Here is a 27,542-nt window from a genome sequence, read left to right as displayed (position 1 = left end):
ATGGCACCGTTCATTTGTGAACAGCTGCATTGTGGGGCCACGCCTTACGGGCCCGTCGTTCGATATCGTACCATCCGGACCCCGTACCTCTGTGCGCCCTGTGGGTTCACAATGGTACCATCATTTGGACAGTGTCTACTGTGCCAGTACGACGCAACACTTTTCACTTTTCACCGCTTCTTTTTATAAATACTTTATTATAATAATAATGTTTTATTATAAAATATAAATATAAAAATAAATTAAAATTAATTTTAGAAAAATATTAGAAAAAGCAAACAAGGGAAAACAGCCTCCCGGCAAACCCAACCGACGGGGGAAGCAATCGCGCGTGCGAGACTCATACTCGCAAATGGCGAAGGCGGAAGAGCAAGAATCCTCCGACCCTTTCCTTCCTCCTCCTCCTCCTCCTCCTCCTCCTCCTCCTCCGCAGTATCTCTCCTCCTCCTACTCCTCCGAATATCCTCCTCCTCCTGCCTCCTCCTCTTCAGCATATTCTCCTCCTCCTCCTCCTCCTCCTCCAGCAGCATCTCCTCCTCCTCCAGCACTATTTCCTCCTCCTCCAGCACTATCTCCTTACTACGCCATACCCGTCGGCGCCGACTTCGACGATCCCCGGAGCGCCTACGTCCTCCTCCCCGCCTACCCCCATCTCCGAAGCCTCCACCACTGCCGCCGCCGCCGCCGCCGCTGCTGCCGCGCTGCCGCCTCCTGCTGCGGCATCGCCTTCTTCCTCTCCCTGTTCGCCTCCGCCGCCGCCGCCCTCTTCATCCTCTGGCCCTCCGACCCCGACGTCGGCGTCGCCAGGCTCCGCCTCGACCGCCTCCACGTCGGCCCGCCGCCCCTCGCCGCCATCGACCTCCACCTCCGCCTCGACATCCGCGTCCGCAACCCGGACTTCTTCGCCCTCGACTACCGCTCCGTCGTCACCTCCGTCAGCTACCGCCGCCGTCCGCTCGGCTCCCTCGCTGCCGCCGGCGCCGGCGGCCGCGTGAGGGCACGAGGCGTCTCCTATCTCGACGCCGAGCTCCGGCTCGACGGGATCGAGGTTCTGGACGACGCCGTTTATCTGATCGAGGACCTCGCCAGGGGATCCATTCCGTTCGACGCCGTTACTGAGGTTGAGGGCACGCTAGCGCTCTTCTCCTTTCAGATCCCCGTTAAGGTAACTTTATTTGCTGCCCTGCTTTGCCTTTCTCTTCATTTTAAATTTTCATTGAATTTTTTAATTATTTTTATTTTTTTAATGTAATTTAGAAATTTTTATCGCCAGATTTTTTTAATTAGGAAGTAGTAGTCAAAGGCTTCTCTGGAAAATATTTCCGGACAACTTGTGGGAGCCCAGGACGCCAATGCCGCGCGGCGTGGACCTCGGATTTAAAAAAGGAAAAATACAGAGAGAGAGAGAGAGAGAGAGAGAGAGAGAGAGTGTTTTTTTCATTAAAATATTATTAGTAAAACAAATTTAAAAATAAAAGTAAAAAAGTAAAATTTAAGAAAAATATAATTTCCAACTCTACCTCCTGTGCCTTGAAATAAATGTTAGGACGTGCAGTTTTTTTAATTAAAGAACATTTGATTAGATATAAATATAAATACAGTGTAGTTAAAGATACATGCAGTTGAAAATACAGCAGATCCAACTACATGCATTCTGTTTGGTTGGATGTAGTAAAAAACGTTGCAACTATAAATAATTTGTTTGGTTGCACATAGTTGAGAAATGATTTTTAAAATTTTATCATTTTACGTACATGATGGTGAGATTACCTCCAATATAAAAAAAAATTTTTTGTTTAAAAAATAATTAGGAGGGTAAGCTTACTTTTTGCTTAAAATTATTCTTTCCAACTATTGTAGTTGAAATTGCAGCCAATTTGGGCGTGTAGTTCCAATTGCTGCAGTTGGATCTCTCCTTGCAGTTCCTATTACAGCAGTTGAAATTAAATATATCAAACCAAATACCGAATTTGTATGATATGAGATTTCTTATTTGAATCGTTGGATATACTTAGATATAACACTTGATTGTTTATTTTATCTTCCACATACTTTATTCGTAAAAAGGAAGACAAAGATTACACTATATATATTTTTTTCTTTTTTAAAATTAAAATAATTTCATCGCCGTCTCAAAATGATTAAATCCTATATTTTAACTGATCACTCTTAAATTTTATTTTTAATTAAAAACAAATCAGTCGAGTATAGTATTTTTTTTACTTTTACTTTCAAAAAAGCATAACAAAATAATACAGAACTTGCCTAAATTAGAGACCATTTTAAGTTGTGTCACGCCCCTGGACCCAGCGGAAGCCCGCCTGACGCGTGCCCAGACCCGCCATGTAATTCGTCACGCCCCGGGACCCAGCGGAAGCCTGCTCGGCGCGTGCTCAGACCCGTCATATGTCTAAAACATATAATGCGTCTAAAACAAAACGATAAATAAGGCAAGAAGAGAGAGAACATCTAGCTGTATCAGAGCAAAGTGTATCTATGAGCTGCAATAAAAGAAATAAACATAAAGCCGAAAGTCCACTAGATAAAAGCATGAAGTAGTACAAGGAGAATCCCAAATACAAATGCTAAACATAAAAATATAGGTGGTCTCTATACATGGTATCAAAACTCTCTCTCTCACAAAAACCAAAAAGAAGAGAGTGACCACCTAGGAGCAACAGCAAGCTCCGCTATCTAGCTATGCGACTCCCTTGCCGCGATCCCGTGCCTCCGCTGGTGCCGAAGGCTCTGAAATAAAACCACGAAATAGGGGACGTGAGAACTATTGAATAATAGTTTCCAGTGGGCAATTACTGATTTCAGTGAAATGCGCCACTAGGCCCAAAAGCTACAAAAGGGGGTCAGTAAACAAGTAGGAGTAAGTGCGATATGTACAACGGGTAAATAAACATGAATACTTGTTACCACAAGATATTTCTACTTAGCATGATTTTGCTCAAGTAATAAAAGGCTACACTAGTATGAATGTACCAAAGTATCACTAGTATGATGTCCACAAGCTAAATAGTAAAGATGTCATTGTTTACTATTCTAGTCAATGTCCACATGGCATGATGAATGCTCAAAATCAAATCTGAAGAGACCCGCCCGAAGGCTGTATGGCCCTAAGACTCACCCGTAGGCTGTCTGGCCGGTGCCGAGCCTAATGGCCCCGTGGTAGTCAACATCCCCACTCTGGGAATGAGCCTTTCCCACGGCAATCCACTTCGGCGCCCAATCCCGCACGGCGAACATGTATTGCGATGGCCAACTCCGGAGTGTCGGCTTGTAGGGAGCGATCCTCACAAACATGTGTGAATGAGCACAATGGCAAGTAACCAAAAGATCCGTCTCAAGTACCAAGTCCTCATGTCTAACAATATGGAATACGTCACATCTCTTATAGGCCTATCTCTATGTCATCATGTCTTTAACATGGAATATAAAAGATGTCAATGGCCTATCACTAAGTCTCAGATAACAGTTGCATAGTTTGCTAGTCCAAGTGCCCTTTTATGACACTTTTGGTCTCTATGCCCAAGCATGATAATTATGATCATGAATGCATAATTCTAATCATTTTCATCGTATAAGACAAGTACCCAACTCGCAAAAAAAACCACTTCTCACATGCATGCTAAAACCCAGAATACCCTACTACATAGAGTGAAAATTTTATGATACATAAGACATACATTTTAAGTGTTCTAAAATTCACATAAATCTCATTTAACATGAATATGCAATCAAATTGACGTTACGACAAGTAATAGAATACATAGGGGCCATTTCGCCTCGATTTCATGAAGTCAAACCCACCACAACTCTTGCAACTCTTCGTAAGCTCCGACGAAGATGCCCACTAGTCTCCTAGCACCCTAAAGATGTAGGAACAAGAGTCAAACGGACCTTACGAACAATATACAAGGCTCAATCAATAACCATCTCAAGCTAAGGTGGAGAAAAACTCACCAAGTGTGAAGGAAGCTCTCTCGATCTCCAAACTAAACCAAGGTTCTAAACCCATCAATTAGGTCTCAAAACCCTCAAATCGAAAATCCCCAAAATAAACCCTAAAATCCAAATTTAGGGTTTCATCTAGTAAAAAGCTCCAAAACTAGGATCTAGAGGAGAGAAACTAGTCACATACCTCTAGAATGCTCCAAACCAAGCTCAAAACCCTCAAGGATTGGAGTTTGATCCTCCACAAAGCTTCAAGTCCAAGCTCCAAGCCTCCAATGATGAAGAAAGAGAGAAAGGGTTGGTGCTCCAAGCTCCCTCAAGCAAGCTCTTCCTCTCCTCCTTTTTCTTCCTCTTCTTCTTCTTCTCTTTCTAGAGGTGTGAGAGAGTGAGAAGTGAGGGAAGGAGAGAGGGAAAATGGCTCTAAAAGCCCTCTAAAGCAACAAAATCTAGTTAGGTCCTTCAACAATCCAACCTGTGCATTGCCCGGGTCTGGGCAATTTTCGCCCAGAGGGACCGGTCTCTCCTAGCTCGGACCGGCCCTTCAGGACCCTCCCGCAGAACAAGCGTTCGGGAACCGGTCTCTCCCTGCCAGGGACCGGTTGCCTCAAGTCCTGTCGCAACACTGTTCTTAGGGGACCGGTCTCTCTTACCAGGGACCGGTCCCTGAGAGTGAAAACTCTCAGGACTTAGCCAAAATTCCAGAAATCGAACTTTTAGGTCGGAATACCATCTACGACCTTCCACCAAGTGTGGAAAAGTTCGGAATCCATATCAAACACTCGAACCTCGCAATTTGTACAGATCAAGTGTGTTACAAGTTGACTATCCAATCTTTTAAAATTTTAACTATACTATGCAACTTTTTTATTTGTTTAATTTGAGTCGGTTAATGATACTTTAATTTCAAAGTTTAAACTAATTGTTTGCATTAATGAATTTATAATTGCGAGAATGATATAAAATAACTAAATTTATGAAGATAAACAACGCATTCAAATTTTAAAATCACAGTATCGTTGATTGACTCAATCAAATAAATTGAAATGTTGAATAGTAAAATAAAAATTTTAAAAAATTAGATAGTTAAATCAAAATAGTCTATAGTTCAGATAAATTTTGTGTGTTATTACCAAAAATATGCACCAGAAAAGCAAACTGTTTACATGTGCACTTATTTCTTGTATCAATTTTTTCATTTTCTTTTTTAAATTTATTTCTTAACTTTTATATTATTTTTTATTTTTTTGCTAATATTTTTTTAATTACAAAAATAAAAAATTTCAAATACCGTACATGTGGTTTCACACTTTCTCACTCTACTACTCTATGGTTTAAAATGTATCACTTTCGTACCCTGTGGTTTTATTTTTTTCTTTTTGTTATTCCCTCCACTAATTTTTTTGTTCAATCAGTTACAAAGTTAAAACTAAAGGATACTAAAGTAAATATTCGATAAATCATAAGTGGGATGTCTGAAATTTTTTGTATATGATTTAATAAAAAGTTAACAGAGGGGTTGATGAAAAGAGAAAAATGAAACCACAGGATACTAAATTGATACACTTTAAACCACAAGATGTTAAAATAAAAAAATGCAAAATCACAGCGATAGTTTTTGAGGTTTACCCTTAAAAAAAATCTCTGTTGGAGACCCGGGCTCCACGAACTTTTTGTCCAGTTGGCCGTTGCCTGGGTGCAGTCGGTAATAAACAGGCACGTGAATTTTGTTTGGTTGATGTTGGGTTTTCTGGAATGTTCTTCTTTATGATTAGCTATACAGTATCATGTGCTTCTTCCAATTGGATTCCGAAATTGCTTCTCTAGTTTAGAAGCATGAGTTTTGTCTTTGGGGATAAAATTATCTAGCATTTAGGCTTTCAGTGGGGAGTCAAAATAGGCCAACGAATCTCAGGTGATTTGATTTGTGATGACTGATTTTGACATTTAGGGCATGTTTTGTTGAAAATTGGAATCGAAATTGGAATAAGAATCGCAATGAACTGGAATGAACAACAAAACGATCGAATATCTTAATTTGTTTGGTTCATAATAAGGATGAGAATTGGAATTAGCCAATTACTATTATTTGGTCGAACAAAGTTTAAATTGCCCACAAAATATTTAAAATAGAATTTTGTAATTCAAAATGTAAAATTAACTTCAACACAAAAATAAAAAAACTAAAGTTTGTACTTCAACATTAAAATTAATTCAAATTAAATGCATGAATTAATTTTAAAACTCTAATATAAATTTCCATTTACAATTTGAATATAAAATTTGATTTTAATTTCAATTCAAATTTGAATGAGATTTTGAATACAAAATTCAACTTCATGTTCAAATTAAAATTCAAAATTTTAAATTATAATTAAACTTTGAATCCACTATCTTAATTCGTAATCAAAACTAAAATCTAAATTTATATTCATATTTGAAATTAAATTCGAATTTAAATTGAAATTCATAATTCAAATTTAATTTTAAAGTTAAAATTATGCTAAAATTATAATAAAATTTAAGAAACTTAAAAAAATTTTAAATCCATAATTCAAATTCAAATTAAAATTATAATTAAATCTAGTAATTTTTATATTTAGATTTATATTTGAATTTAATTAATTATTAGTGAAAAAACAAATTGTTGGTGCGAATACACAAAAATAGAGATTAGGCTATGAAAGAAAATAAAAAAATGTCGACGAACCGATCAAGCCGAGGCACGGAAGTTTCACTCTCTTTAAAATTCAAGTCCTTTGTAGTTGGCAAGGCCCTCAAATAGATGCAGCAGAACACTAGCTTGAAAGAGCTTGTCCCTTTCAAGATGCAACAGCTTGACTTTCGTTATGTAGCTTTACCAACTTTGTATAAATAAATGAGCCCAAAGACCTCTCTCAAGTATAGTGAAATATGAAAAATAGAAGAAATATCAAGTCACTTCATATGGACCAAACAGGTTAGACAAGTATCAAGTCGTGTATTGACAACCAGTGAAGTACTACCGCTCCACTGCTAAGTCATGATGAATATATAAAAGTAGAGCAAAGAGAAGTGAAGTCAACTGCCAATTGAGTGCTCAACATGTAATATGTGCAATCGAGTAATAGGGGAAAGGGAAAGAATGTCATCGAGCTGGCATCACACTGACTTCGGATCGAGCACCGACCTAAAACTGTTGAAGCACCTAACTCCAAGGTGCTCCTAACCGATCAATTGGACCTATGTAAGATCCACGGGGTCACAAACCGCTTGACTAAACAGGACTAACCCTAAGTGACCGTAAGTCACTAATCACACATTCCCAAAAGCATCGTGTAATTGATTCTTTCCACCGATTCTCGAAACCTGTCGGAACTTTTCAGAAACTCACTGGGATACTTCTAAAACCCACAAAGTGCCTCTAAAAGTGTCAAGCCACACCGTAAACCACATGCTGTCCCCAAATGCAATGATTTAGGTGTTCCAGCAGCATACACATGAACACAACACTTACAACTGCGTTTGCCATAAATTGAGTTGTATCGGGTTTCCATAAATGGCGATTTTAGTTTTGGAACCCTCTGCCACCTAATCTAGTCTCCCAATGCACGAGATAGTGAGATCAACCAGCCAACAAGGCTCGACGACAAATACGGGGCATTCACATAGATTAAACACAAAACCTGATCCAAAACCGCGTTTGATAGGCGATTTTGCTGATTAACTCTCCAAAACCCTAACTATACTTCGCGAGGGCCATCAGACCCCGAACGATTAGTCTAGAGGTCTCACACATGGTGGGTTTTTGCCCGAGGCATCTCACATGGCTTGATTTTTCACAAAAACTCCTAACGTATATTCTAATTGCATTTTTAAACATGAAAAGCCAGGGTTTGGACTTTTCACCAAAGCCCACGCACTTAGAAAACCAACTATGTGTAGGCTGACAGGTCGACGTATCGTAGCCCTCGCTCGCTGTCCGGAGTGCGAATGGTCGCTGAGAAGCGCTCGGGTTTATTTGAACAGCAGATTTCAAGATCTCCGGGAGCGATGCTGTACAACCCGCAATCCGAGGCCTCTTGAATTGCGATGAAGATGAGCACTGATGTCCACGGCACCTTTGGAGGATATGCGCACCTTTCAGGGAGTTGTCAGCAACAGGGATGGTCACACAGAGCCCGGCCAAAATCAGCCCTAACTCCGGTGGCTAGGAGGTGTGCTTGCCTGTTGGATGGGGATATGGTTGGCGAGGGACGATTAGAGGTGGTGGTCGGCGATGGGAAGCGGTGGCGGCGGTGTTTTTGGAGTCTCCGCCAAACAAAGTGAGCTCGGGTGGGGTTTGAAGTTCGGCGATAGGGAAGGCTTGGAAGTGATGGGGCGGCACTAGAGGATCTCCTGGGATCCACAAGTGCTTGCGGTGATGAATGGTTGCGGTGGCGGCGGCAGTCGGATTCAAGGATGCCTTCAATTAACTTGCACTCGGCTTGGGGGAGGACCTAGTAGTGCCGGGGTTGCCAAGGGGGATCGCTGGACTCACTAAAAGCTGTAGGCGGTGGTTTGGGGTGGTGTAGCCAAGGAGAAGGGGGGGTCTCAGGTTAATTAGCGTGGAGGGAGAGAGAAATATTGATAGAAGTTTGTGCGGTTTTCTTTGGCGGGGCTCCAGTGACCGAAGGAGATGGTCGGAGCTCCCAAGGGTTGGCGGCGGCGGCGTAGTAGGGGATGGTCCCTGGTGGCTAGAGGCTGTGAGACGGGATTTAGGATTGAGTTAGTTTGATTGCAACCCTAAGTGTCTATAATTAGAGTTTGACAAAATTGCTTCGAAGTACCTCCCTTTTCAATATTTTAAGATCAACTTACAACGACACACACATTGTGTAGAAAACACCTCCCTTTGTGATTTCCTACAAAATGGCACATAAAATATTAGGATTTTTTTTTTTTTCAAAAAGATGATTTTCCAATTTAGACCCCTCGATTTTCGTGCTTTTTCAAATATGAAAACGGATTGCACCACAACTTTCGGCACTGCCGGATCACTAAAGTAGTTTATTTGTTTTGTCAAAAACGATTTCTGATTTGTGGAATAAGCCTTCTTTCCCTCATTATCCAAAATTTGAATATCGATTCAAATTCTAATTTTAAATTTGAATTTAAATAACCTGGTTTATACAAAGTTCGAATTTTATAGCTATTACACATACATGAATGATTAGGATGGATAGATGCACGAAATCTGGTGGTTCAAAGAACACTAATGAAGGAACATAATTTTGACATCTAACTTGTTGAAGGTTCCATCGAGACAAAAGAGCCATCGAAATAACAGTACAAAATAGTTGTAGGTTTGACAGCATAGGAGTAGGCCTTATCAAAATCGATGCTATGTTGTTGTTTGTAGCCTTGAGCAACGAGACGAGGTTTGAGAGTTCCAAGGAACCATCCTCCTTTTTCTTGACCTTAAAAACCCACTAGCACCCAATCAGATTAACAGATAGTGGTGGAGGAACAAAATCCCAAGTGAAATTCAACAGCAAGGTTTGAAATTCTTCATTCATGGCGTTCTGCCAACTTGCATCCTGAAACATTTTAGAAAAACGATTTAGGCTCAGCAGGGAGTAGAATTCTTAGCAGCCAGGAAAGAGGAGGATTCTTCCTTGTGCTTGGCTAAGGACTTTGTGAGCATGGAATTAGTGCATGAGCTTGTTGGCTGATAAGGTTGGGTAGAAGAGAGGAATATTAAGTGGAGTAGGTCATCTGAAGGTGCTAAAGGTGGTGTAGGTGTTGAGGTGGTTGAAACGGGTGCAATAGGTTCTTTGGAAGAGTGTCCTCTAGTATAGACCCGAACTCCTTTCGACTGCCAGTTGAGGAACATATTTCACTTTTAGCCAAGAATTCTCATTGGCAGATGGCTTTTCTAAGTGCCCAAAAACTAGTGAAACAGGAGTAGAGGTGCAACAGATGGAGGCGACACTAAACTCCAAGAATGAACGAAGTCAAAATTAGAAATCGCGTCAAGAGTGGATGGACCACTACCTAACAAGGGTGGATTTGACAGAATATCTTGAAAAGTTGAAATTTGAACTAGAGCAAGAGGGATCTAAATGCTTCGTAAATTTTGCGGGACGAGAAAAAGGAAAAACAGTGTCTACAAAGATAACATTGCTAGAAATATAAACTTCATGAGTGCTTAGATAAAGGGCATCAAAATATCTTTTGTTTATCAGATATTCCTCTAGATAAACACAAGGGAAAAAGATCAAGGAGAGAGCTTGTGACCTCGTGATGTCTTGTAGATTCGAATAACATAAACACCCAAATATACCTTCAAAAATTGCAAATTAGATGGAGAACGACAATGCAAAACATGATAAGGTGATTTATCCTTAAAAGCAGTAATAACTCATAGAGTGCCATACATAAGAAATTATTGATCAATCTGTGGAAGCGAGAAGTTCGGCTATGATCTAAAAGTCACGAACCGAACTTGGGTAATTTGGTTTCTCCTCCTATCTCAGGCACTCTCCCGTATGGTGTGGAACAGATGGTAATTCTTCACCAAAATGTGTATAAGAAAGTGGCAGTACCAATACCCCTTTATATAGAGTTCGGATCGACTTTTCATCAAAGTCTGATTAAGATTCTATTTAATTTAAATAGATGTGATAGGAATAAAATATACCATTTCAAGTAGTTCTATATCTATTAGGATTGACCTTTCTTTATCTATAGTAAATCCAGATTTGAATATGATTAATTGGGCCACATTTATAAAAATCCTAACAATCTCCTACTTGGCTTATATTAATCATACTACATGAACGGATTTTCTATACTCCAAACTTTATTGCGCATTATTGAAAACTTTATAGTCAAATATCTTAGAACTCTCAAACTAAAAGTATACAATGATAGGAACTATGGCGGTCCATCTCTTTATATTAAAATTTTCCTTCAATAATTATCATATCATCTTCATCTTTTAGCCGAGTACTTTATATGCCACAACTTTATGAATGAACTTAATGTTGGTATATATTGTAATATCTTATTATTTGTGGGTATTCTTGTAATAGTTGCACTTACCTTACTATAAATATACATTACTATACTCTCAAGCGAGACGAGTCTCACATCGCCTGGTACTTGTCAGTCTGAGCTTGACGAGGATGTTAGGGCTTAAAGGGGCGGAGATTGTAAGAACCCAGGTAGTCCTCTATATATAAGATATAATAGGGCTAGAACTCTTAACCCGACTTAAGCATTTTGGGTGGTGGCTAGGCCCAAGAGGTTAAGTGAGTTAAGCGTGTTCGGACGAGAGTAGTCCTAGGATGGGTGACCCTCTGGGAAGTTGGGGCGTCACAATACACATGTACATCTTGATGTGGATTATTCACTTGTACATCTTGATGTGAATTATCCACGTGTACATCTTGATGTGAATAATCAATGATAGGTTCACAATCACCTTGTGGTTCCAAAACAGCTTGATTGTTATGCTGGAATAGGAACCATCAAATCATGAGGAACAATAGTCGGTTTGTCCTGTACAGGATCTAAATGCTCTTGAATTTTCTCAAATTCAATGAACTGAGGTTCAGAGCTTACACTGATTGCACCATCCTCAATAAGCTGAGCTGTAGGAAGTGATGGACAGTAAAATTTATATCATTTGGACCTTTCTGAATAACCAATAAAATATCCTAATATGGTTTGAGGGTCCAATTTTCTTTTTTGTGGGTCATACAATTTGCCCTCATCTTGACAACGCCATGTATGAAAATGCCTTAAACTGGGCTTTCTACTTGTCCAAAGCTCAAAAAGAGTCTTAGTGACAGCCTTAGTAGGGACCCGATTAAGAATATACACAGCAGTTTTGGTTGCCTCACTCCACAATGATATCAGAAGGGTAAAATTACTTATCATGCTCCTGAGCATGTCAACTAATGTGCCGTTCCTTTTTAAGCAACACCATTCTGATCAGGTGTCCCTGATATGGTGTACTGTGGAACAATTCCGCACTGCTCCAGAAACTTAGCAAAAGACCTAGGGATTTGGCCTTTATCTGTTTGTCTACCAAAATATTCACCACCCCTATATGATTTGACCACTTTTATTCTTTTTTCGAGTTGATTCTCTACTTCAGCCTTATATGCCTTAAAGGCATCTAATTCTTCAGATTTTTGTTTAAGCAAGTAGAAATAGCCATATCCAGAGTAGTCATCAGTAAATGTGATAAAATATTTTTGGCTAGTAATTGAGAGAGGAAGAGGTCAGCATATATTCGTATGCATCAACTCTAATGTGATAAAATATTTAGCACCTTTAGAGGAGGTTTTGGTCTGCTTTTCTTTTATGTAGTCCACACATGTTGATTCCAAAGTTAGAGAAATCGACATCATCTAAAATGCCTTCTCTAATTAATCTTTGGATTCTCTGTTTCGAGATGTGTCCCAACCTCTTATGACATATTATGTCATAATATGGATGACCTTTCATTGTTAATACCACGTTTTGATCCAACATTTTCGTGCATAGTAGTAAGAATGATTTCACTATATGAATGATCTAACGATACTTTATATAGATTATGTTTCAAAACACCAGAGCCAACTATCTAAGATTTGTAGGATAAAGAAAAACTTTATTATCAAATTGAAACTATATCCCAATCCAACAAGTTTCGAAATAGAAATTAAATTAGAAAAATTTGGAGCATAAAATGTATCGACTAAATCCAAAATATAACCAGTAGAAAGAACTAATCTAAATGTTCTACAAATTCTACTTTAGTTGGATTTTCTTCAACTTTATAGATAGTGGTTTCATTTTTACTGGGTTTTCTGCGGTTATGAAATCCTTGCACGGAATTTGCCACATGGCATGTGGTTTCAGAGTCAATCCACCAAGTATCAGATGGGGTAGTAACTAAATGCAACTCATGCATCAAAGCCAGAAACTTACCCTTCTTCTAGAGCTATTTCTGATACTTTTGGCGATCCTTCATATGACCTTTTTTCCTACAAAGTATTTGGGAGTCCAATTACTTGATTGTGTAACGACCCCGCCCACTAGCAACAATAACTCATTGGGCTCAACCACCGGCCCAAAATGCTTAAGCCCAGTTATTATTACTAGTGTCTAAGTCTCTTATATACCCAATCGCATCCCCATTCATATCCGATGTGGGATTATTGGGGTGTGACAGACTCTCCCGGTTAAGGCCCTGATGTCCTCGTCAGTCCAATCACACACACAACCCAAGATCACCAGGCGATGTGAGACTTGTCTCGCTAGCCTTTGTCATTCCGATCCTGACTTAGCCTGTCAATCACCGACCAGTCTGTCATTCCGACCTTGGCTCAGCCAAGACTCATCTCACACTTCCGGCTGGTGAATTGGCTCTGATACCAAATGTAACGACCCAACCCACTAGCAACAATAATTTGTTGGGCCCAACCACCGATCCAAAATGCTTAAACCCAGTTATTATTACTAGTGTCTAAGTCTCTTATATACCCAATCACATCCCCATTCATATCCGATATGGGATTATTGGGGTGTGACAGATTGGCCTTGTGAACCAGATGGACTTTTCTTGTGTTTTTTTTTTTTTTGGAGTCATTCTTGCCCTTACTATAGCTCGCTTTTTTGTCTCTTTTGAGAAACAAAGTTAATTGCATTTTATTTCTCTTGCATTAACCTGCCTTCTTCTTGCACGCATATGGTCAACAATTTATTAATTGACCATTTGTCTTTATGTGTATTGTAAGAGATCTAAAATGGTTCGTATTCAGATGACAAAGAATTTAAAATAAAGTGTACTAAGAATGAATCAGAGATGGTTACTTCAAGTGCAGTGAGCTACACTACAATATCTCGTATTTCCATAATATGCTCGCGAATCGAGCCATTTCTGGAGTACTTAATGGAAGATAGTTTATTCATTAGGGTGCTTGCCAAAACTTTCCACTTCGAGTAATTAGAACTATTAAGCATAGGAAAAGAATCACCAATAGGAACAAAAGATGAAGTCATAGTTGAAAAATAAAATGCATTTTTTATCAATAAAATACCACATCAAAAATTACCACACCAAAATTAGAAAAATATACTTTATATGACATCACAACACCTCCTTTGAAAGTAGAGTTATGAGCATAAGTATTTTTTATTCTTTATGCATATGTTTTATATGACATCACAACACCTCTTTTGGGAGCAGAGTTATAAGCATAAATATGCAATCTCTTTATCAGAGAGATATTTAAACTTTCTGTAGATTGTGATAATTTTAAATTTCCTAATGAAAAAATTGTCAACTTTGGCCAGGCAAATTTCTCCAAACGAGTTATAAGAAAATTATCATCCTGCACTACCCATGTACCTTTATGGCTTTATGTCTAGACCTCCTCCTTTGGGAGCAGATTAAACATAATATTAGGGTGAAGTTTCTGCATGCACTTCTTTAAAACAATTAATTTATCTTTTCTTCTAGTCGGGGCCGCTTTGGCTTGCACCCGAACAGTTGATGTAATAAATTAATCTGACTAAGTGCTGCATGATTAACATGAAAATTATCCGGAAGCGCTACTTTAATGTAAATAAAATCATTATTTCTTTTAATTAGGATCGCTTTGGCTTGCAGCCAATCAATCGAAATAATAAAAATTAATTAAACCTAGCGCCAAACATTAAATAATTGAAAAATAATTATGATTATTTGATTTTCATGTTTTATCCGGTCAAAATAAGAATATAGATGCAATATTTTGAAAATAATATCGCAATCAAATTTAAACTTTATATATTCTAATTTGACCATAAATATAAGATAATAGATTTATGATAAATTAAGATTGTATGTAAAATTAAATCCTTATGTGAACTGCTTCTTATGTTCACGATGCTTTAATAAGTATAAAAGCTCCAACGGATCGAATTTAGATGAATAAAGAAATTTAATTGGATAATATGTTTAAAAACGGATGCCTACTAAGTAATCCACCACATAGAATAAACCAAAACAACATTATAGCCAGATGCAACTCATGATTACGTACTATTGCACTAATGAATTGGCTAGTCAACTTAACCCATATAAATAGTTTGACCGATTCAAAAACTAGCCAAATCATTGATGCGGCATGCATAACGCTACATGCAGAGCGTAACAATAATTTCAAATGGGCCAATTCAATATGTAAATAAATATTGTATAATTTAAAAGTAAAATCAATTTAAAATAAATTGATCTTATTTGTCATCTTCTTCTATTAATATGGTTTCATCGAAAAACATAAAACCCAAAACATAAAACCCAAAACAGGGTCAACCTATGCCACATCAGATATGAAGATGTCACCGTGTGAGAGAAAGAGCCACAAGTTAACAAAAAAAAGTGGTTGTACTTGTACGACATCTTACAGGGCAAAAATAAAAAACATATGAACACCAATTTGAAGAAGATGAAGAACAGTTTATAAGTTGTGCTAGGCCGCATCAAATCTGGCCGGAGATGCTTTTCTTACATAATTATAAAACTCATTATAATTCAATCCGATTAAAAATGCATACAATATTAAATATATTGCTTTAGGCTCTGATACCAATTGATAGATTTTATCGATATGTAAAATAATAATAAAAATAAATACACACTAAAATTCAGGATCACAAGAAAAATAAAATAACTCACAGAGCGGCATAGATAAGAAATTCTTGATCAATCTACCAAAGCGAGAAGTTTGGCTATGATCTGGAAGTTGCGAACCAAACTTGGGTAATTTGGTTTTTCCTCCTATCTTAGGCACTCTCCAGTATGGTGTGTAATAGATGGTAATTCTTCACCAGAATGCGTAGGCGGAGGTAGCAGAACCAATACCCCTTTATATAGAGTCCAGATCGACTTCCTATCAAAGTCTGATTAGGATTCTATTTAATTTAAATAGATGGGATAGGAATAAGATATACCAAATCAAGTAGTTCTATATCTATAAGGATTGACCTTTATCTATAATAAATTCATATTTGAATATGGTTAATTGGGACATTTATGGAAATCCTAGTACTTGTGACCTCGCGATGCGTTGTAGATTCGGATAACATAAACACCCAGATACCTTCAAAAATTGCAAATTAGATGAAGAATGACAATGCAAAACATGATAAGGTGATTTACCCTTAAAAACAACAATAGAAGTGCGATTTATGAGAAAAACAACAATTTGAATTGCATCACCCCAAAAACATCCAGGCATGCATGGTTGAAAAAAGGGCTTCGCACAACATTATCGAGATGTCTATATTTCCATTCTGCTACACTATTTTGCTGTAGTATATGAGGGCAGGAGAGCTGATGAATTATACCACATTATCAAAATGAAGTTGTGAATTTCCCATTTACATATTCCTTTTCACTATCATACTGGAAAAATGTTATTTATTGTTGAAAAACATTTTCAACGAATGCTTTAAATTCAAGAAACTTTCAAACACTTCATGTTTAAATTTCATTAGAAAAATCCAGGAACAATGAGAGTAATTAGATAAAACATCATGTTTGTATCTTGAGACAGAACCAATAGGAGCTTTCCATACACTAGAATGAACAGATTGAAACACAAAGGTAGAATGAGAATGAGATGAATTAAAAAGATGTTTAACATATTTGCCAATATTACAAGCATTGTGATGATACCCTTTTATATCACTACTAGAAAACATGACTTGGATGACCTAACCTTTTATGCCAAAGACCACAGCTAGACATAGATGCAACCAAAGCAGATTTTGACTTATTTCCTGTACTTGCAACAACATTTGAAGATAGTGGATGGTACGATGTTCCCAAACTAAATTTGTAGCAATTGAATCTAAATTTGAACTATGATTGGTAGCTAAAATTCAAAGTAGATTTATGCATATGCAAAGGATGGGCATGTTTATAATGATTTCATTATGTTATACAGCATGTAGCCAAAAAATTAAGAAGTTAATCATTACCAATCAATAATGATTTGAAAGCATAAAAAATAGGGAAAATAAATATTTTACATTTATGTAGGCAAAAAAGGATGATCGCTGAAAAATAAATCAAAAGAGTCAAAATATATTGTAGAGAAGAAAGATGATTACTGCGTAGAATTGTTTTCTCCATCTATGACATAAATATGATTGTATTGATTATATGGGAAGAATTACATTTATGTAGGCAAAAAAAATGGTTGCTGAAAAATAAATAGGAAAGAGTCAAATATATTTCGTAGAGAATTAGGCTACTTTACTATCGATAGTACCAAGTGCTTGGTGCTATCGAGTTTTCGACCGTTGGATGAAAGGATGTGCGGCTAGGATGATTGCGGTCACCTAGAGTTGAGTGGGTGGTTGGTTGAATAGTATGATTTAATGGGTGAGAATGATCAGAGGGTAGATCTAACGGCAGAAAACTCGATAGTATCAAAAGCTTGGTACTATCGATAGTATAGCAGCTGACTCATATATATATATATATATATATATATATATATATATATATATATATATATATAATGTCTTGTGTGCTATTAGGAGCACGGAGGCCTCTGTGCACGTAAGGGGCTTTTTGGTTCCTCGTACAACTGCGGAAAAAAAAAAATTCGGTGGAAAAAATGTTTTCGGAGGAAAATAAATTTTACGCTCTTTAGCGTTTGGTTTGTAGGAAAAAATAGTTTTCCGTTATGCTTGTTTGGTTGAAAGAAAAAGAAAGAAAAAGAAGGAAAAAGTTAGTTATAAATAAAAAATTATTATATATATTTTTTTATTTATATATTATATATTATTAATATATAATAATTATCATTTTACGTATATTAATATTATAATTTATATTTGTAAATAAAATATATTGTACAATAAATATANAAAGAACAATATCGAAAGTGCGTGAAATTTGATTTCTAGGTAGTTTAAATGGTTTAGATCATATTTAACGGAGCCGATCGTCAATTTGGAAGCTCTATTATCGAAAACAACTCGATAGTAAAATACTTCGTTTACTACCGATAGTATTCTAGCTCAACTATATATATATATATATATATAGAGAGAGAGAGAGAGAGAGAGAGAGAGAGAGAGAGCTAGGCTGGTATACTATCGGTAGCACGGCGTGCTACCAAGTTGTTTTCAATGATGCGGCTTCCAAATTGACGATCGGCTCCGTTATACTTGATCTACACTATTGAAAGTATTTGGAAACTAAATTTCATAAATTTTCGGCATCATTTACCTATCAAACGAGTAGTCTAAAAATGAACGGCTAAAAATGAAAATCTTCTAAAAAATGATAATAAAAAACTTGAATTTAAGATCAGAGGTATTGATCTTACTCTAAATAGTGAAAAGAATTTTCTATAAAAATTTCATCAGATTTGGTGTTTTACACCATTAAATTTACAAACGCATCATATCTACCATTAAACTTGTCAATTTTGAGACCTTTTGATCACTAGCTAAATGATGTCGAAAAATTATGAAATTTAGTTTTCAAATACTTTTAAGTCTAATGGAGCCGATCGTCGATTTGGAAGCCGCGTCATTGAAAACAACTTGGTAGCACGGAGGCCTCCGTGCTATCGATAGTATACCAGCCTAACACTCTCTCTCTCTCTCTCTCTCTCTCTCTATATATATATATATATATATATATATATATAGAGAGAGAGAGAGAGAGAGAGAGAGAGTAGGGCTACTATTACTCTTATGAGTATAGAGCCCTTCGTACTCATAAGTTGTTTTCGATGATGGAGCTTTCGAATCGACGTTCCACACCGTTAAACATGATCTAGAGTATTTGAAACTTCTAGAAAATAAATTTCGTAATTTTTCAAAATCATTATAAAGTCCATCAAGCGGGTTTAAAATGAACGGTTAAAATCGAACGACATCCTAAAAATAGATGATTGGATCCTTCAATTGAAGATCGGAGTTATTGATCTTTATTTAGGTAGTGAATAGAATTTTCTATCAAAAATTCAACCTATTCCGATTCTTTTTTACCGTTAAACTAGCAAATATCTCATACTGGCTGTTAAAAATTGTCAATTTTGTGAGCTTTTGATCTTACGGTAAATGATACCGAAAAATTATAAAATTTGATTTCTAGAGGTTTTAAATGCTCTAGATAATGTTTAACCGTATGGATCGTCGATTCGGAAGCTCTATCATCGAAAACAACTTAATGAGTACGAAGGCGATCGTACTCATAAGAGTATAGTAGTCAGACTATATATATATATATTTATAGAGTTCAGCTAGAATACTATTGATAGCAAACGTACTCCATTGGCACCAATTTGTTTTCGATGATAGAGCTTCCAAATCGACGATCGGCACCATTGAATATAATCTGTACCACTTGAAGTGTTTAGAAATTAAATTTCAAATCTTTTCGACATCATTTGCCTAATGATCAAAGGGTTTCAAAANTTTTACTATCAAGTTTTTAACCTTTGGATGAAAAATTAGAGGGTCAGGATGATATTAGTCGGTTAAAGTTGAGTGGTCCCCCTAGGGTTGAGTGGTCCCCACTGGGTTATAGTATTTAATCCCATGGTTAGAAATAATGAAAAGAGTTGATTCAAAGGCTAAAAAGCTGGTAGCAACAATGCGATTTTGCTACTAATAGTAGCCCAGTCCAACTCTATATATATTAATAGCACGAAACACTTGGTGCTACCAAGTTTTCCGCCGTTAGATCTACCCTTTTGATCATTTTCATCCGTTAGATTATACTATTCAACCAACCACCCACTCAACCCTAGGGGGCCCACATTATCCTTACCGCACATCTCTTAATCCAATGGCCAAAAACTTGGTAGCACCAATGACTTGGTGCTATTAATAGTATATTAGCCTAGTTCTATATATATATATATATATATATAGTGAGAGAGAGAGAGAGAGAGAGAGTAGGTGAGTATGGACCACTCACATGGTCCACGAGCTCTTACATGAGCTTGTGGACCCCGATCCTGAGCCGCGATTTTTCATGGTGAGTTTTCGTTTTCCGTCGAGTCGCTGCGAAAAACGAATTTCTTAGAAACTGTAAAATAATTTTTCCGACAATTTTTTTACATCAAACCAAATGCTAGTAAAACAATTTTCAAGCCTGAAAATTTTTTTTCAGGGTAACCAAACACACCCTAAGCCATTTTCGATGATGGAACTTCTGAATCGATGATCGGCTCCGTTAGACTTGATTTAGCGTATTTGAACTATCTAAAAAATAAATTTGTTGTTTTTGAAAGGATTCAAAATCAACAATATTTTCTTTATACTATCTATAGCAAGATCAGTATTTCTGATAAAAAATTTTAGTGCTATATCACCGCTAGGTAAATGATATCGAAACATTGCAAAATTTATNTATATATAGTATGTCTTTAGTGCTATTAGGAGCACGGAGACCTTTGTGCACCTAAGCCATTTTTGATGATGGAACTTCCGAATCGATAATCGGCTCCGTTAGACTTGATCTAGCGTATTTGAACTAATCTAAAAAATAAATTTGTTGTTTTTCGATATTATTTACCTAGTGATTGAAAGGATTCGAAATCAACAATATTTTCTTTATACTATCTATATAGCAAGATCAATATCTCTGATAAAAAATTTTAGTGCTATATCACCACTTTTTATAATATTTTTTATTTTCAGCCGTTAAAAAATATTAATTTTGAATCCTTTTGATTGCTAAGTAAATGATATCAAAAATCATAAAAATTATTTTCTAAAAACTTCAAATACGCTAGATCAAGTCTAACGGAGCTCATCGTCAATTCAAAAGCTTCATCATCGAAAATAGCTTAAAAGCATGGAAGCCTCCATGTTCCTAATAGCACACAAGACCTACTATATATATATATATATATATAGAGAGAGAGAGAGAGAGAGAGAGCTGGGCTACTATACTAACTTTCAACTTGGTTGAATAGTCTGATCTAACGGGTGAGAATGATCAGAGNATGCATAACGCTACATGCAGAGCGTAACAATAATTTCAAATGGGCCAATTCAATATGTAAATAAATATTGTATAATTTAAAAGTAAAATCAATTTAAAATAAATTGATCTTATTTGTCATCTTCTTCTATTAATATGGTTTCATCGAAAAACATAAAACCCAAAACATAAAACCCAAAACAGGGTCAACCTATGCCACATCAGATATGAAGATGTCACCGTGTGAGAGAAAGAGCCACAAGTTAACAAAAAAAAGTGGTTGTACTTGTACGACATCTTACAGGGCAAAAATAAAAAACATATGAACACCAATTTGAAGAAGATGAAGAACAGTTTATAAGTTGTGCTAGGCCGCATCAAATCTGGCCGGAGATGCTTTTCTTACATAATTATAAAACTCATTATAATTCAATCCGATTAAAAATGCATACAATATTAAATATATTGCTTTAGGCTCTGATACCAATTGATAGATTTTATCGATATGTAAAATAATAATAAAAATAAATACACACTAAAATTCAGGATCACAAGAAAAATAAAATAACTCACAGAGCGGCATAGATAAGAAATTCTTGATCAATCTACCAAAGCGAGAAGTTTGGCTATGATCTGGAAGTTGCGAACCAAACTTGGGTAATTTGGTTTTTCCTCCTATCTTAGGCACTCTCCAGTATGGTGTGTAATAGATGGTAATTCTTCACCAGAATGCGTAGGCGGAGGTAGCAGAACCAATACCCCTTTATATAGAGTCTAGATCGACTTCCTATCAAAGTCTGATTAGGATTCTATTTAATTTAAATAGATGGGATAGGAATAAGATATACCAAATCAAGTAGTTCTATATCTATAAGGATTGACCTTTATCTATAATAAATTCATATTTGAATATGGTTAATTGGGACATTTATGGAAATCCTAGTACTTGTGACCTCGCGATGCGTTGTAGATTCGGATAACATAAACACCCAGATACCTTCAAAAATTGCAAATTAGATGAAGAATGACAATGCAAAACATGATAAGGTGATTTACCCTTAAAAACAACAATAGAAGTGCGATTTATGAGAAAAACAACAATTTGAATTGCATCACCCCAAAAACATCCAGGCATGCATGGTTGAAAAAAGGGCTTCGCACAACATTATCGAGATGTCTATATTTCCATTCTGCTACACTATTTTGCTGTAGTATATGAGGGCAGGAGAGCTGATGAATTATACCACATTATCAAAATGAAGTTGTGAATTTCCCATTTACATATTCCTTTTCACTATCATACTGGAAAAATGTTATTTATTGTTGAAAAACATTTTCAACGAATGCTTTAAATTCAAGAAACTTTCAAACACTTCATGTTTAAATTTCATTAGAAAAATCCAGGAACAATGAGAGTAATTAGATAAAACATCATGTTTGTATCTTGAGACAGAACCAATAGGAGCTTTCCATACACTAGAATGAACAGATTGAAACACAAAGGTAGAATGAGAATGAGATGAATTAAAAAGATGTTTAACATATTTGCCAATATTACAAGCATTGTGATGATACCCTTTTATATCACTACTAGAAAACATGACTTGGATGACCTAACCTTTTATGCCAAAGACCACAGCTAGACATAGATGCAACCAAAGCAGATTTTGACTTATTTCCTGTACTTGCAACAACATTTGAAGATAGTGGATGGTACGATGTTCCCAAACTAAATTTGTAGCAATTGAATCTAAATTTGAACTATGATTGGTAGCTAAAATTCAAAGTAGATTTATGCATATGCAAAGGATGGGCATGTTTATAATGATTTCATTATGTTATACAGCATGTAGCCAAAAAATTAAGAAGTTAATCATTACCAATCAATAATGATTTGAAAGCATAAAAAATAGGGAAAATAAATATTTTACATTTATGTAGGCAAAAAAGGATGATCGCTGAAAAATAAATCAAAAGAGTCAAAATATATTGTAGAGAAGAAAGATGATTACTGCGTAGAATTGTTTTCTCCATCTATGACATAAATATGATTGTATTGATTATATGGGAAGAATTACATTTATGTAGGCAAAAAAAATGGTTGCTGAAAAATAAATAGGAAAGAGTCAAATATATTTCGTAGAGAATTAGGCTACTTTACTATCGATAGTACCAAGTGCTTGGTGCTATCGAGTTTTCGACCGTTGGATGAAAGGATGTGCGGCTAGGATGATTGCGGTCACCTAGAGTTGAGTGGGTGGTTGGTTGAATAGTATGATTTAATGGGTGAGAATGATCAGAGGGTAGATCTAACGGCAGAAAACTCGATAGTATCAAAAGCTTGGTACTATCGATAGTATAGCAGCTGACTCATATATATATAGTCCGGCTACTATACTCTTATGAATACGATCGCCTTCGTACTCATAAGTTGTTTTCGATGATAGAGCTTCCAAATCGACAATCCATGCCGTTAAATAGTATCTAGAGCATTTAAAACTTCTAGAAATCAAATTTCATAATTTTTTGATATCATTTACCGTACGATCAAAAGCTCACAAATTGAGAATTTTTAATGGCCGGTATTAGATATTTGCTAGTTTAATGGTGAAAAAGAATCGGAATAGGTTGAATTTTTTATAGAAAATTATATTCACTACCTAAATAAAGTTCAATAACTTTGATCTTAAATTGAAGGATCCGATCATCAATTTTGAGGATGTCGTTCGATTTTAACCGTTCATTTTATACCGGCTTGATGGACTTTATAATGATTTCGAAAAATTATGAAATTTATTTTCTAGAAGTTTCAAATACTCTAGATCATATTTAACGGTGTGGATCGTCGATTCAAAAACCCCAATATCGAAAACAACTTATGAGTACGAAGGGCTCTATATTATGAGTATAGTAGCCCTACTATATATATATATATATAGTATGTCTTGTGTGCTATTAGGAGCACGGAGGCCTCTGTGCACCTAAGCCATTTTCGATGATAGAACTTCCGAATCGATGATCGGCTCCGTTAGACTTGATCTAGCGTATTTGAACTAATCTAAAAAATAAATTTGTTGATTTTTGATATCATTTACCTAGTGATTGAAAGGATTCAAAATCAACAATATTTTCTTTATACTATCTATAGCAAGATCAATATCTCTGATAAAAAATTTTAGTGCTATATCACCGCTAGGTAAATGATATCGAAAAATTGCAAAATTTATTTTCTAAACACTTTAAATACGCTACATCAAGTCTAACGGAGCCCATCGTCAATTCAAAAGTTTCATCATCGAAAATAGCTTAGAAGCACGGAAGCCTCCGTGCTCCTAATAGCACACAAGACCTACTATATATATAGAAAGAGAGAGAGCTAGGCTACTATACTATCCGTAGCACAGAGGTCTTCGTACTACTAAGTTGTTTTCAATGATGCGACTTTCAAATCTACGATGGGCTCCGTCAAACTTGATCTACACTTTTAAAAGTATTTGGAAACTAAATTTCATAATTTTTCGACATTATTTAGTTAGTGATCAAAAGGTTTCAAAATTGACAATTCTAATGGTTGATATGATGCATTTGTAAATTTAACGGTGTGAAATAATCCAAATATAATAAAATTTTTATAGAAAATTTTTCACTTTTTAACGTAAGATCAACTTTTATCATTATTTTTATGAGATTTTTATTTTCAGCCGTTCATTTTTAGACTACTCATTTGATAAGTAAATGATGTCGAAAAATTATAAAATTTAGTTTCCAAATAATTTCAATAGTGTAGATTAAGTCTAACGGAGCCGATCGTCAATTTGGAAGCCGTATCATTAAAAACAACTTGATAGCACGGAGGCCTCCATGCTATCGATAGCATACCAGCCGAACTCTCTCTCTCTCTCTCTCTCTCTCTTTCTCTCTTTATATATATATATACACACACACACACAAACACACACCGATTATAAAAATGGGTTAAATGCATACAGGCCCCTAAAAAAATAGTGAATTATAAATATATTCCTACAAAGTTCAACTTTCACATGTTGTCTCTACAAAAGTTTTAATGCTTTCAAATATGTTCCTCTTGTTTGTTATCTTTATAGAACTATTTATATTTTAAGTGATATGTCAATTTTTGGCATCACAAATATGTTCCTCCGAAAATCACAGTAGTATAATATAAGAGGGGCAAAAATGTACTAATCAGGGTTAAGTATTTAACCTATGGTTAACTATGTTTTTTAACAGATTCTAACGGCAGGGATATATTTGAAAACATTAGGACTTTTGTAGGGACGACATATGAAAGTTAAACTTTATAGAGATTTATTTGCAATTCACTACGTTTGAAGAGACCTGTATGAAATTAACCCTATAAGAAATGTCTAGGACACTAACTATTCTTTATGAACCAACAAATGTTTTTAAAGTAGAAAAAATTATAATTTATTGCCAGTATAGTATACAGGATAATTGATTTAAAAGCGAAGAAATCGGAGGAAGTAAATATCTCACATTTTATTCTGCTGAAGAAAGATGATTCCTAAGAATAGGTTTTTTTTTTTTTTTCTTTTCTTTTCTTTGTTTGCAATATAAATACAATTGAATTTAATTACGTGAGAAGAAGCGTACATATTGATTTAAAAGGAGAAAAAATAGAGTAACAAATTTCTTTCATATGTAGCTAAAGAAAGATGATTTAACTTTTACTTTGTAATACAAACAAATATGTAAAAAGGGCTTCATAATTATTTGGAGGAGACTTTTTTAAAAGAAAAGAGAAACGTACGCTCTTTAATTATGCTATCTAGCCTTCTAGTTGATTACTATTTGGAGCAGAACTACAAAAAAGAGAGAGATGATAATTATTTATAGCCAAATTAATTTTGTCTGTAAAAGAGAGTTCAACAATCTGGCTAGGCAATTTGATAATTAGAAATCCTACACCGGTTGTAATTCTAATAGAGTTTTAAAAAATAGTTTTATGATTTTATCTTGTGTGCAATCTGCCTAAAAGATTTGATGAGTGGGAATAAATTTTTCTGTTTTTTCCAATTGGATTCGAATTGTGAAAATAGTATTATATTTTAAAATCGTCAATTCTTTTAATATTTAAATTTTTAATTTACTATTCAAAGTTTCATACTTTGAATTATGATTTCTATTTTAAAAATTTAAGTATAGTTTTTATTTTCAAATTGAATTCAATTGGTAAAAGGACACCTAAAATTTTGTTTCAAGGAGTACGAGGGGAAACATGAATCACTAATTCAAGATAACTGGAACCTTTTAGAAAATTCGATAGGGTCCTTTTTGGGGTATAGTGTATTACTTTTGTATTATAGCATTGCCTTACATCTTCCTGAAATTACGAACCAAATGTGCGAATATTGAAATTCTTTGCGTATTCTCACCATGACAGATTGAACCAAACGCCTCGTAAAGTTTTTCACTATAGAGCTTGCATTCCCATTGCATTCAGTTAAGGCCGAGAGAACTGCTTTTGGCAGGTTCAAACTAGTGCAAATTCAAATGCCTGGTGTCAAATGCCTGGTGTTATTTTTATTTAATGCAGACTCTTCCTGCTGTCACTGATCTTCCTGATCTTGTAAGAAGACATCTTTGTGTTCCCATTTTGAGTCATCACACCCAAGCCCTATTACACTGTTGCAGATACTTAATGGTAGATATCTTCCATGTGGTATCGTCATTCCATCAGGGACATTTTATACCTGTATCTTATTGTTGATAAAATTCATTGCATGAATGCAAACACGTGGAGTAATCGTCATTCCATCAGGGACATTTTATACCTGTATCTTATTGTTGATAAAATTCATTGCATGAATGCAAACACGTGGAGTAATCGTCATTCCATCAGGGACATTTTATACCTGTATCTTATTGTTGATAAAATTCATTGCATGAATGCAAACACGTGGAGTAATTGACTTATGTACATTCCTTAGTACTGGCTGTGTTTTTTTCTTAATTTCAGGGAAGAATATCATGTTCAGTAATTGTTAATCCACACAAACAGGAAATCATTCGTCATGATTGCTACCCTGAGGTGAGTCTTTTAAGTTTGTTTTCATGGATTATCCCATGCACATTGTAGCTACCATGCACACTGTTGCTTCTTGATTTCTTCCACTAAATTTTACCTTTCATTTCCAGTAATGGTTGATAAGGGGCATCATGCTGATTAATAATACAACGGACATCGTTCACGCCTTTATTATGGTAACTTGGAAGCTCTGGGCCTGTAAATAAAGTATGTGTCTGTATATATCATACAAGCCCAAAATTAGTAGCTTTGTTGCTAAACAGTGCATGTAATTTTGTGAATAAAAGCTGCTAGCTGTTCGTTTCTAATTTATCTAGCGTGCTAATTGCTGGAATAAGAAACTATTCTTTTTTCTTTTCTTTTTTTCTTAGTGCTTCCATAATTCTTTTGTATTCTGGGACTGCATGTGATAAACCACATCGATGTGCTACAGTCTAGTAATCTTACAATGAAGTACCAACAAATCTATATGAACGTAAATGTATTTATACGGACTTTGTGCAAATGTACACCTGTGGCTTGATCTCAGCGGCAAATAGCAGCAATTAACAG

General features: G+C 35.8%; 1 protein-coding gene across 1 annotated transcript; it reads left to right on the top strand.

The window, feature by feature from the left end:
* Window positions 1-27,518, top strand: LOC109715432. The gene is made up of 4 exons (XM_020240412.1): window positions 1-146; window positions 472-1,165; window positions 26,922-26,993; window positions 27,101-27,518. The coding sequence occupies exons 1-4, from the start codon at window positions 1-3 to the stop codon at window positions 27,101-27,103; spliced, it is 915 nt and encodes a 304-aa protein (XP_020096001.1). The 3' UTR covers window positions 27,104-27,518.

This window comes from Ananas comosus, linkage group 9 (assembly GCF_001540865.1).
Source record: "Ananas comosus cultivar F153 linkage group 9, ASM154086v1, whole genome shotgun sequence".
Taxonomy (NCBI): Eukaryota; Viridiplantae; Streptophyta; class Magnoliopsida; order Poales; family Bromeliaceae; genus Ananas; species Ananas comosus.
Note: the sequence above shows the minus strand (reverse complement) of the source record. Positions and strands in the feature narration are given on the sequence as shown.